Source organism: Centropristis striata, chromosome 18 (assembly GCF_030273125.1).
Source record: "Centropristis striata isolate RG_2023a ecotype Rhode Island chromosome 18, C.striata_1.0, whole genome shotgun sequence".
Lineage (NCBI taxonomy): Eukaryota > Metazoa > Chordata > Actinopteri > Perciformes > Serranidae > Centropristis > Centropristis striata.
The window spans coordinates 13,824,927-13,837,886 of record NC_081534.1 but is presented as its reverse complement, the minus strand read 5'-3'; the positions used below and the strand labels follow the sequence as shown (position 1 = coordinate 13,837,886).

Sequence of the window (12,960 nt, the reverse complement as noted above, 5' to 3'; positions counted from 1 at the left end):
GAGACTCTTTCTGGTCTTTTGTGTCACTTTTTAGTTGTTTTGTGTCTTTTTTTTATCGTTTCGAGTCTCTTTCTGGTTGGTATGTGTCTCTTCAAGAGACACTTAGCCGGTGAAGGCCAGGGGGGCCACTGACATTTTGGGCCCTGGGGCCTGTACCCCCTCAGCCCGTTCAGTAATCCATCCATGACTGGGAAATATATTTGTGTTTGTGTGCCTGACTGTATGTGTGTAATGCAGGCACACAAACACAAATATATTTCCCAGAAGCATGAAAAATGATTTATCTCTCACTTTCCCTCAGTCACTCTCTCTTCTGACACACACACAGAGTAGTTACAGTGATGGACCGTCTATTTATTCTTAGACATATCTGCATCTATTAAGCCGTAAGTGCTCACATCTGTGTGTTTACATGCTGAATCTTATGACCTAATGAGAATAAGAGCATTGTTCCCCTGGGAAGAGACTGCCCCAGTGATGTGCAGCCCAACAAACTGTAAACATACTCCTGCGCCCTGCGTCAGTCGCCTCACAACACACACACAAACACACGCACACCATCAATGCTAGTGGTCTGACTTTCCTAACCTGCTCTAAATCTAAACCTTTATAGTAAACATCTTGGGACATCTGAACAAGGCTCTTGTGCGGAATGGATGTGAATTACAAGGCTATATTTCACCGGGAGAAGCCCAGGAGGATTAAATGAGAGGGGGAAGAGACAATTTGGTAACCAGGGAGGAAGAACAATAACAACAAGGCTGAATCATAAAGAAGATATTTTTCTGTTTTGCTTGGGTGCAGGCCAGGAGGGAGAAGGGTTTGCAGTGGTCCTAGAAGAGCTGAGTTACTGGAAACAATGCACAAATGTGCATAAGCAAGTCATGGATATTAATGCACAAGGACAAATAAATGTGCGTGAGTCTGAGTGTGCATGTGTGCCTCTTTATTTCATAAAGATTATATGTCTTTCTTATCAGTTTGACTTTCATGCAGTGTTGTGCAAAGTATACAAAGTCCAATAAGCTCATGAAAATATATATTCAACTCAAATCTTCATGAAGTCAAGATCAGACTGCATAAATGTCACAATCACAGCAGGGTGTGACAGTGCACAGACACCTCAGGACATCATCCATTCACCAAATTCATTCATGAGCCACGGGAGCGGCTGTGAACTCTCTCATTGATAACACAAACATTCCCAACCGCCTCCAAACTTTACTCCTTCTTCTCTTTTGTAGCCTGTCCAGAATTCCCTGAGGACCGTTTACTGACCAGATGTGCTCATTTTCCTCAGAGATGTTCTAATACACATAGCTTAAATGTCAATACTGCATAAACACTGAAAAAAAGTTACACATTGTTATCTGGAAATGGTGTTAACATAAGCCTGTTAAGTGTAATATTGGCAGATGTAGATGATCACAAAAGCAAATGTGTGGACACAGAATTTGGCTGCAGTCAATGAGCATTTTAACTCTTTCTTAGACTCAAAATTAATGAATAACAAGTTCATCAATATCATTAAGTTATAGGCGCATTCTGCACAACATGGTGTAGAAAACTTGAGCTTTTTATACCTCAGATGATTTTTCTTTACCAACAAAACAACTCTCTTTGTCCACATGGCGGCGCAAGATATCAACTTCATCCAACTTATAGTTGCTTTTTAGGTTTATGTGTATTATTCATGTTCATGATCTTTTTTACGATAAAAGTTGTATTTTATTATATAATCAAGTTATAGCTATTTGGGATTTTCTTTGCCATTCAATCTAACTCTGTTATTGCAGCATTGTCACAGGCTTTAATTAATTGTCATCTAGAGAAAAGGGATGTTTGATACTGAAATTAATTCAAGTCCCACATAAAAATGTAATCAGGAGCATCCCTGTTTCACTTTACAAAAATATGTCCTGCATCCTAAAATGCATCTGTCAATGCATCACCAACTAACTTTGAACTACATAATCTCAAATGTGAAGCTATTGATATCTCTGGCACTTTTTCAAGTTTATCCAAAGATAATTCAATTATTATTATTATTATACTTAATTTGATGATGATGATAACTAGGACCCTACTGTAGGGTGGACAAAAGTGTATGCAGCATTAACCATGTATTGTAGTGTAAAGAGTCTTTGAAAGTTACTACAAATTTAATCTGAATTTCTTATACATGGTCACATTGTTAAAATAATCGCCTAAGTCATTTTTTGTCAAAATTATTTTTTTTTTGCCTAAATGATCTTCTCTTGACGCCGGCCACCTATGGTAAAATCACCTACATCCTCAGTTGATCAGATCATGTGATTTTACCCCTTTAAGATAATGGCCTATGTCAAGTGTGTGACTTAAGTGCATTTATTATGCCTAAGTCAAAATAAAATGTGACTGAGGCAATTTTCTGAACATGCCTTTGTGACTTAAGCAAGATATGGTAACACTTTATTTTGAAGGTGTGTACATAAGAGTGACATGAGCATGTCATAAACATGACATGGGATGTGTCATGAACCTTAATGACACTTTGAAGTAACATTAATGCTCATGATACTTGTCATGTCATGTTTCTGACAGGCTTGTGCCACTCTTATGTAGACACCTTCAAAATAAAGTGTTACCATATCTTGCTTAAGTCACAAAGGCATGTTCAAAAAATTGTCTAAGTCATTTATTTCTCTTAAGTTATATAATTTACACACAGTGTTATTACTATGCCAATATAGTGGGGCGGATTAGCTGAACAATCGTTCACTTTGTGATAAAAGCATGAAATTTGGTAGATGTGTTGGTGAATATGTTTCGAACAAATCTGGATATTGGGCCACCTCAAAAGCGCCCCCTAGTGGCCATGGCAGGCATTTGTTATACAAATAAATCAATGATGATTAAAAACTGCCCTTTTAATAATACCAACTGGTGATGAATTGTATATTGTTGGAAAGCCTGATTAGTCACCTTTACAACGAGGTACAGCTTGTAAGGATCGTGCATTCATGGAATGAGCAACGGGGCTAAACGTGTGGGTAGCACCCCCCAAAAATGTGCATCCCCTGTGGGGCGGATTAGCTCAATAAATCACAAGAACTGTTTATTTTGTGATAGAAGCACACAATTTGTTGGATGTGTTGGTGGATTTGTTTCAAACAAATCTGTTTATTAGGCCATCGCAAATTCGCCCCCTAGTGGCCATAGCAGTCATTTTCTTCGTTAAAATTACATAAAATATTTAAATTATTTCTTAAAATATTTAAAAAATGTAAACTAAATATACAAACGTAAATTAAAAAATGTAAATACACATTAAATTAACAAAAATCCAGTTAGACACTCTTTCAGTTATTTTTCCTGCCCCACCACAATCAGGCTAGCCATCGAGCTAGCTAGCAAATGAGCTAGCTAGCATTTGCTTCCTGGGACAAGCAGTGCAGTGGACTGTCCATCAAGGTATGTCTAAATATTTTATTTCACCTGTTATATATGAATAAAATATGCTATGAACATCATAAAGGCTAAAGAGAAAAACAATCATCATGGGCCTTGGCGGAAAAGTAAATTAGCAAGATAGCAAAAATAGGCACTTAAGCTAGCTAGTTAGCTTGGAACATGTATCAGTGGCTGTTGGGTGTGAAAGCTTAATAAGACACTGTTAAATTATGGCCTGTGGAATGTGGACATCCCTCTCTGCACACACACTCACACACACACACACACACACATACACACACACGCACACACACACACACACACAGGCACACACACACACACACACACACACACACACACACACTATATGTAATGTCTCCTTTGCCCATGTGGTTCTTTTTTTCTTTTTTTTAAATGTATTTTATAACTCCATCACAGTTAGTCAGGCGGCTTAGGACCAGATTTGAGAAGAAAGGGACACGCCGGACAAAAGCACCAAAATTTTTCCACATGCTCTCTATCACCAAAGGTTTCAACTTTTGGTAGGAGCCACTTCATCAAGATTGCAGATAGGAGACGGCAGCCATATAAGCCATAAGCCATAAGTCTATGAGAACCAATATATCTTCCAAGCCACTTAGAAGGTCAATCTTGGTGTCAAAATATACATTTTCTGGGTCAAAGAATCATTTAAAGCTATTGAGAATATCACTGGATGACTCTCTGTAAATAATTTGTTGATCAAGATCTGACATGAGATGAAAGCGTACCCTTGATTTTTTTGAGCAGTGTACATGGCAGCTAATCCACACTCTCCCGTGAACATTGATTCCAAACAGTTTCAACTCAGGATTCCCTGCTGCAGCACTTGAAGCGAGTTGCCCAGTCTGAGTGAAAATGAACATATCTATTTGATCAAATAATCATCTAGTGATATTCTCAAAAGCTTTAAATGATTCCTGGACCCAGAAAATGTATATTTTGACACCAAGATTGACCTTCTAAGTGGCTTGGAAGATATAGCATTTCTCATAGACTTTATATGGCTGCCATCACCGCAATCTTGATGAAGTGGCTCCTACTAAAAATTGAAACCTATAATGATAGAGAGTATGTGGAAAAAATGTGGTGCTCTTGTCCAGCGTGTCCCCTTTATTTGGCTAAGCCGCCTGACTAAGTCACACACCTCAGTACAAGGATTTTTAAAATGTATGATTTTTTTCTCTGTCTAAATGTGTTTTATTTTTATTGTTGCAGGTCATACAATATTGAAAATTATTTTTTCTTTTTAAGGAGCAACAGAAGAATACAAGTCAAAGAGGAGGCCGTAGCCTGTGAATGGGAATATCAAGACCTAATAAAATGTTATACAAAGTTAATGTTCTTTTCTATTAGACTGTAATAAAGCTTTTGTCACTTCAACATGTCTCTAAATTATATTTGTGGTGCTGAAAACATGAAACAGCAGCTGTAGGGTAGGCAAAGCATTCCACGCCAGTAACCACCGGCGGGCATTTTTAAAAATGGCCGCTTTTAAATGACCATTTTTAAAAATGGCCGCCACAGCCATCAGAATTTTTTTTGCGATGGCCCAATATCCAGATTCATTAAACATGTATTCAGCAACGAGTGTACCAAATTTGATGCTTTTATCACAAAATGAACGATTGTTCAGCTAATCTGCCCCACTACACAGGGGATGCACATTTTTGGGGGGTGCTACCCACACGTTTAGCCCCGTTGCTCATTCCATGAATGCACGATCCTTACAAGCTGTACCTCGTTGTAAAGGTGACTAATCAGGCTTTCCAACAATATACAATTCATCACCAGTTGGTATTATTAAAAGGGCAGTTTTTATTCATCATTGATTTATTTGTATAACAAATGCCTGCCACGGCCACTAGGGGGCGCTTTTGAGGTGGCCCAATATCCAGATTTGTTCGAAATATATTCACCAACACATCTACCAAATTTCATGCTTTTATCACAAAGTGAACGATTGTTGTAAAATATTGAGCTAATCCGCCCCACTAATAGCCATCCTTTGTTACATCCTTTTTGAGTGAAATGATCAATAAATGTCATATGTCACACTTTTGGTGAAGTTTTTTGTGTTTCCTGCAAAACTTGAAAAAATGAGTTAGGCAATTATTTTAACAGGGTGACGACATTTTTGTTTTTTATAGTTGTATTTTGAAGGTTGTAACCGGAAGTTGTAAATGTTTTGAAGTTCATTATTAGGTCAGCTGATTTTATTTTGAAAGCTGAAACCGGAAGTGACTTGCTTGTTGGTCCGTTGTCCGCCAAAGGAAGGAAGGGGTATGTCTGTCTGCACATTTCACCGTTGACTGGACTGTTTATGTCACAGAGCTAGCTGAAGAGGTACCTAAACAAAATAAATATACATTTCAGATGCAAACATTTGCAATAAACAGTTAACCCCAGCTGGGTGGAACTAGCTCGCCCTCAGTGTAACGTTGGACAGCTAGCCTACTAGCTAGCTTAGCTAACAACTTTTCATTCATTACTGCCTGTGCACTTTCTTTGTTGCTAGCTAACGGATAGCTTTATTCACAACATTAGCCGGCCAGTAGTGAGGAGTCGTTACTCTTTGTTTTTAGTTAATTTCAGTGTAATTCGAGCCACAACAACACGTTAGTTAGTGATTGCAGTTTTGTTTAATTAGTTTGCGATTAATAGTTGACAGCCGGTTTGTTAGGTTGCCAATGTTAGCTAGCTTAGCATCAGTTCCCTAAACAAGCTTATCAGCTGCGTTACTATGTGATACAACAGTGGGATAGGCGAGGCATCAGCTGTAACTGCAATAAACTTTACATTTTAGACAAAATAACGGCGAGTTTATTCGTACGTGTTCACGCATTTAGGAGATAAATGCAGCATATGTCGCGTTTAGCATGCACTATATCACTTCCCTTTATGCTGCTTGGTATTTAGCATAGACTGCATTGCTAGTGATACATTGACTCTGTATCACTAGCAGCAAGCTAACCTTAATACGTGGCCAAAATAGCGTAAAGGTACATTCTATAAATTCAATTATTATCTGAAATATTAAATTGACTCCTCTGTTTTGCAGATGTTTGTGTGATTCGTGCTTTGAGTCACTCTCTCGTATCTCAAGTAGAAGGAGCCACTTTGCTGGAGAATCAGATGAATTGGTGCTGCAACTAAGGTGACAAATTAACCCATCTTAATAACATTTTAACGTTTTTATTCAGGTGTAAGAACAGAACAGTGTTTTCACATAGGGACTTTCTTGGATCGGTAGTTGATTGGACTGTATGAACAAGCTATAAGCTGTGCTACTGAGACTCATAAAAACAATCAAAACAGTGGCGTGTTGGAAAAGATGGGGGTGTATGACCCTGTGTTATATGAAATAGCTTCTGTGCATGTCTTTATTCAAAATTATTAAAAAAAAAAGATTATTTGACATTTATCATTTTAAAACAACTCTTAAAATACTAATAAATCCGAGGCCCTTTTTTCTCAGCTCATCTTGTCTCCCAGTCCGTCTGTGAAATGGTGGTGATGGCAGCGTTGAAGATAAATGTGTGAGGAGAAAAGCCCCTGTGGTCCTCTTGCTGCAACGCACACTTCCTCATGGATTCCAGCAATGACGAGGCTCTTGATATCATTATCACCAATGTGGTGGCAACCTTCAGGACCAGGTGCCACCTCAACCTGCGCACCATTGCCTTAGAGGGTACCAATGTCATTTATAAGCCGGAAGTAGGGGTAAGGAAGTCAAAGACCATGTAAATATAGAGTTTAAAAAAAAAGAAAAAGCAACTCACCTCTATTTTTTAGAGTGTAGCGCTTAAGTGTGTTAAGTGTTTATGATATGGGCTGTGTTTGCAACATTACATTTTACCACTTTTTTATGTTTTTAGAAAGTTCTGATGAAGCTTCGTAAACCCAAAATAACAGCCTCAATCTGGTCTTCAGGGAAAATCATCTGCACTGGAGCAACAAGGTAGACCGATGTGCATGAAACACACACAATCCCACTACAGTTACCACTAACTGAATAGATGACGTAGAAAAAACTACAATTGCACATAATGAAAATGGTTAATGGTCACCATTGGGCCATTCATTCCCTTTGTTGGTTGCTGATGTCTTGCCTCCTACTGCTGATGCATTTGTCACAGATATAATACTGACATTATTACCCAAACTCAACCTTTTACCTGTAGTGTTATTGATCAATCTAGATAGTTCTTGTGTGAGTTATTGAGTGTTAGAGATCTCAGCCATAGAGATATCGACCTCTTCTTGTACATAATGGAACCAGATGTCACTTGGCTTGTGATGCTCAAAGCGGCATAAAACATAAAACTACTAATAAAATTGTCTCTTTCCAGAAATCATGGCCTGGTTACTCATGATAATCCACAGACCTTGTGAGCAGTTTCATGTTGGAACTATACTAAAAGAAAATAGCTCTCATAGTTCTATATTTCCATTATATTAAAGAAGATGTAGACATCTCTATTGCACAATAACTCCAACACTATGCAACTCAAACCAAAATAATTTTAATATTAATAAATAGCCCTATAGGTAAAAAGAAAATTATGTATTATTGGTTCTGAGGTTCACTGTCTCTTTAAGACTGCCAGTTGCTGTTGGTAATTTACATCTCTTTTTGCATGCTGAACCATATAACATGTATACGACTGTTGCTCTTTGTTCTCTTGTTCAGTGAGGATGACGCTAAACTGGGTGCTCGTAGGTTGGCACGCCTTCTGCAGAAACTGGGCTTCAAGGTGAGCAAAACTGTTGGTTACCAGCAGCAACAGATGCCCCTTTTAAAAACAAAAATAAACAGCCACATGAATATGAATAGGTTATTATAATGTATTTTTAAGGTGTTCATTTCAGATTGCCTGGTTAAGATTCATGTCTGGAACTGTCATTTTTCCTTTTTTGTTTTTGCATATTCCTGAAACAATTGTGTGGAGAAATCTGAAAGAGTAATTGAATTCTGGTATTAACTTGGACCAAAAAAGGTTAAGGAATTATTATAAAAGTTCACTATATTTCAAATTTGATTTGAAATATAGTGATTTAATTAATAGGTCTGTAAGAAAGCATGTGGGGTGTCAGTAGATTTAATGTTTTGTTTTTTGACAACTTGGTTGGTTTTGGCTGATATGCATGAAGCTGCATATACTAATTGTCAATTTATGCTAAGGAGGCTCAGGCTTTAAGCTCTTCTCCCTTTAAAACAAATACCTAACTGTATACATGACTACATTTCGTTTGAGTTATCATTTGGATTAGCCAGGTCACCTCTCCACACATGGTGGCATGAAACCAGGTCAATCTGCTGGTTGATCCTCAAGAACAACAGATCTGTATCCACATTGCTGTGGTTTATATTTGTTTATATTGCTGCAATAACTAGATTGGAGTGAGGTTAATACAAATGAGGCTAACTTGCAGGTATACATGCGAACACTAAGGCTGCCATACGACCAAGCGTTCTACTTCAGGGTGAAAGTATGTAAGAATAAATGCATTCATATGTCTGTGTTGTCTGTTCAGGTGAGGTTTTCAGCCTTCAGAGTTGTGAATGTGCTGGCAGTGTGCTCCATGCCGTTTGCAATCCACCTCATAGACTTCACTAAGAACAACAGACCCATTGCCAGGTAATGCATCATTACAATAATTAAAAACATGGCTATAATCAGCATTTAGATCTGTCTGAGCAGTATTTAGAAATAATAAAATGTACTTATTTTTTGCCCGTAGCTGATCCTTCCCCTCAGATGTCTGTCCAGAGTCTCTTATGTTTTATGCTATATATTTTGGTTCATTTGTTTTTAGTTATAGATTGTGATCTCATAAGGGAAATTCCAGATCACTGTCATAATAAACTATTATTGCTATTTTTTTTTAATTAAGTTTGCCTGAGACACCTTAATACACTTGTCATGAAGCTTCATATGTTTTTACTTTTAGTGATTCATTATTTGCAAGGATAGGATGACCTCTAGTGGTGGGAGGCGTGGTCAGCGCTTTAGTAATTATGTGCCACCACAAGCAGACAGAAGATGTGGGTGTAGTCAGACTGTGTGTCACTTGTTTATGTGACAACATATGGACTAACTGGCATGTAAATGTAATGCAGTGTACAGTACTAAACCATGTGTTTGTTTGTCAGTTATGAACCAGAGCTCCATCCTGCTGCCACGTACAGAATTAAACACATCAAGGCAACCATACAGGTGTTCTCTACTGGCAGCATCACAGTTACAGGTATCTCACACACACTCACTCTCACACACACACACACACACACACACACACACACACACACACACACACACACACACACACACACACACACACACACACACACACACACACACACACACACACTCTTGTACTTCTATCTTTGTGAGGGCCTTCATTGTAATAGTGAATTCCCTAGCCCCTAACCTTCACCATCACAACTAAATGCCCAACCCTAACCCTAAAAGAAGCCTAATTGTAACATTAACCCTAAAACAAAGTCTGAACTGTCAAGCAATATTTTAAAGAAGTAAGGACCGGCCAAAATGTACTCACTTCATAAAAATGTCCTCACTCTGTTGGTTAAAACGTGTTCCAGTCCTCACTTTGTAGGAAGTACAAGAACATACACAAACATACAGACAGAGGCTTACCTCTCTCACCCTAATGGAGTGATAAGGACTGTTGGGAATATTAATATTTTCCTCATGACATTACAACCTACTATTCACCAAAAAACTAACATCCCTGGCCAATGCCTTTTTTTCTGAAAAGATTTGCGTACAAATCACAACTTTTAAACTCTGAGCTTTCAGCTGGTTTCCACTCACCAGAAGAGGGTGGCATACATATAGGCTCATCTCATTAACATGATAAACATGACCCCATTTGAAGGCATCATTACACGCAAAAACATATTGAACAGGATCCAGGTTTAAGAAAGAAAAACAAAGTTTCTCTTTGAGGGATTGAGGTCATGTTGTAATGCAGTTTTATAGTCTGTTACAACTAGAAAAGCGGTTTGTGAATACCCTAATTCCATAAGGAATTTTACTCGGAGTGAAATATGCCCTCTTTGTGTGTCATGCCATGCGTTAAGCTGAAAAAACAAGGAATTGGATTATTTGGTTCTCATTTATGTTGTAACCACACTCTGACTGCCCAGATAGTATCTTGTGTAGGGTTTGTTGCTTTTCCTGTTTTTCATAGTGCTCAATTTTATTCTCTCATCCCACCCCCGACTCCTTTCTATCCCCTTGTTCAGGACCAAATGTGCAGAATGTGGCCACGGCTGTTGAGCAGGTCTACCCACTACTGTTCGAGTGTCGGAAGCCTCTCTGCAAATAAAGGAAAAAAGTCAAGACAGAGGGAACGAAGGAATATGAAAACACCTGGGACTGGTTTGTCACAAGCGAGGAAGCACCTTACTCTTGGATTTTATTCGCTTGATTTTATCTGTGCAACAGCCACAGACTTCTAACACACTCAACAGACTGGAGGTCACCTGGATTTTTAAAAACCTCTCAACCACCCTAGTTGGAGTCTTAAAATTCCCCTTTCACAAAATGTAATTTCTGTTGTGGATTGTGGATTGTGTGGCTCTTGTGATTTTAACAGCCTAAACTCGCAAATCCGTCTTTCAAACATCATATCCTTCAGTGGAAACTGCTCCTCCAAACCTGACTGACGCTGAAGGAGGCGATGTTATCTGCTGTCATTCTGAATCCACTTTGGGTGTTTTTGCATGGACACAGAAAGACAGTTTTTTTTAACAAGTCTAACCATTTTAATGCCTAAACAGCTGTGACCATTGCGAAAAGTCAGTGTGTCAACATTAAGACGCCTCACTTTTTAACCCTATATACAGGAAGTCGTCCCATTTGCCACTTTCTCTAAAAGAATCTCCGTCCTTGGCTTGTTTTTAGACGTGTGAACGTAAATACCAGACACACAGTGTGTTTGCCAAAAGAGAAAACAGCAGTCACATACAGACTTCGACTGTTACACATGTACACAAAGTGCAGATACACATCTAGCTAACAATATGCATTAATCTCTGATTTTAATTGTTGGTTTCCCACATTTCCTTAGTTGGTTTGGTCGTCAGTTCACTATAAATTTGTTCCTGTTTCTTAACTGTGGCGTCAGATCAGAATGCACAAACGTTGTTTTAATTTCTTGTCATTTCCTAATAATGGTTTTAAACACAAGCTGTGTTTTTCTTTTTCTTGGCTGGACAATGTACAGAACGAGATCGGTATCCTAAATGTTTTGGAATGTAAGGAAAACTTTTAAAGGGTTCAGGTATATTTTATTTTTCAGGTGATGCGTTGTTGAGCCATCAATCGCTTTCACTGAACACAGTTAGTGGTTAGTGTCGGACTATAGTGGCGCTGAGACAAGATAAGGCGTTCAGAATTACTTTTTTAGTGGCCAGTGGAATTAATAAGATTAAAAATCGTCCAGAATTGGGGTGGGAAATTGCTGTAAAGGCACAGGATGAATTAAGAGAAACACTGGATTTGTAATTGAACTCAATTACAGAGCAGCCTTTCATTTAAGTCATATAAAGTGATGACATGTATGGCAGTTGAGCTGGCACTGTCACTCATTTAGTTTGGCATTACATTCAAGCTTAAAAACACAAGACCATGCAGTGTTCATAGAGACCATGCTGACAGTGTTAGCCAGCACCTGAGCTGTCTGAAAAGCAAACCCTTCATAGATATAATTCTCCTCAACTACAAAAACATTAGTCAAGTGTTTTTAAATTGAAAAATCTAATGGCAGGCAACGTAGATGTATGTATATAATAAAGGCATCTGATGGAAAAGATGTTAATAAAAACTTTGACATGTTGTCTCAAGTATGTGGGATGATGGACACAGTGTCAATTGAACATTTGCGACACTTGTTCAGATTTTTGTATTTTGTATAAAAATAAAGGTTCATGATAAAAGAGGCCACTACAAGACTTCTCTTCACTCTGTTTTACTCACATTTTCAGAATTCTGTGTGTCATTGTCCTGAACCCAGGTGGAGTGAAGCTCTTTCAATGGTTATTCCAAAATTTCAGTGACAGATTAATGTTACAATTCTACATTTTTCATCATGAAAAAGAGTCTTAAGTACAGATTTAAAAATGTGCAATTTTAATTGTGAACAGCTTCACACAAGTCATTCTTTCTTTCTTGCAGTAAAATATCACTTGTTAATCAACTTAGTCTAAATTTGGCATCACTGACAAGTACAAAAAAAAAAGTCACTTTTCACATTTCTTACACTAGATATCATCTACCCAATATCATTGAGTATTGACTGCTTGTTTTAGGGGATTCAGCATCCAGTCAGTCATAAAGTGAAAATGAGGGCATCGATTCATTTCTTTGATTGCTTGTTCCCATAAATTAACACTGTAAGTCTACTGTGTCACCATGTAGATTACAGTGTGCTCTGTAGCATAACTGGTATGACTGGTTT

At 38.1% G+C, this 12,960-nt stretch overlaps 1 protein-coding gene across 1 annotated transcript; it reads left to right on the top strand.

The window, feature by feature from the left end:
- Positions 1–5,690: 5,690 nt before the first annotated feature.
- On the top strand, positions 5,691–12,442 carry tbpl1 (TBP-like 1). The gene is made up of 8 exons (XM_059356332.1): positions 5,691–5,817; positions 6,533–6,628; positions 6,950–7,194; positions 7,350–7,432; positions 8,165–8,228; positions 9,010–9,113; positions 9,629–9,723; positions 10,745–12,442. Exons 3-8 carry the CDS (start codon positions 7,060–7,062, stop codon positions 10,825–10,827), a joined length of 564 nt encoding a protein of 187 aa, XP_059212315.1. The 5' UTR covers positions 5,691–5,817; positions 6,533–6,628; positions 6,950–7,059; the 3' UTR covers positions 10,828–12,442.
- Positions 12,443–12,960: the final 518 nt, after the last annotated feature.

Coding starts and splice junctions, on each gene's coding strand:
- tbpl1 (XM_059356332.1), top strand. CDS start 7,060: ATGGATTCCAGCAATGACGAGGCTCTTGATATCATTATCACCAATGTG. Junction 7,195..7,349: donor TTTATAAGCCGGAAGTAGGG/GTAAGGAAGTCA, acceptor TTATGTTTTTAG/AAAGTTCTGATGAAGCTTCG. Junction 9,724..10,744: donor TGGCAGCATCACAGTTACAG/GTATCTCACACA, acceptor CCCCTTGTTCAG/GACCAAATGTGCAGAATGTG.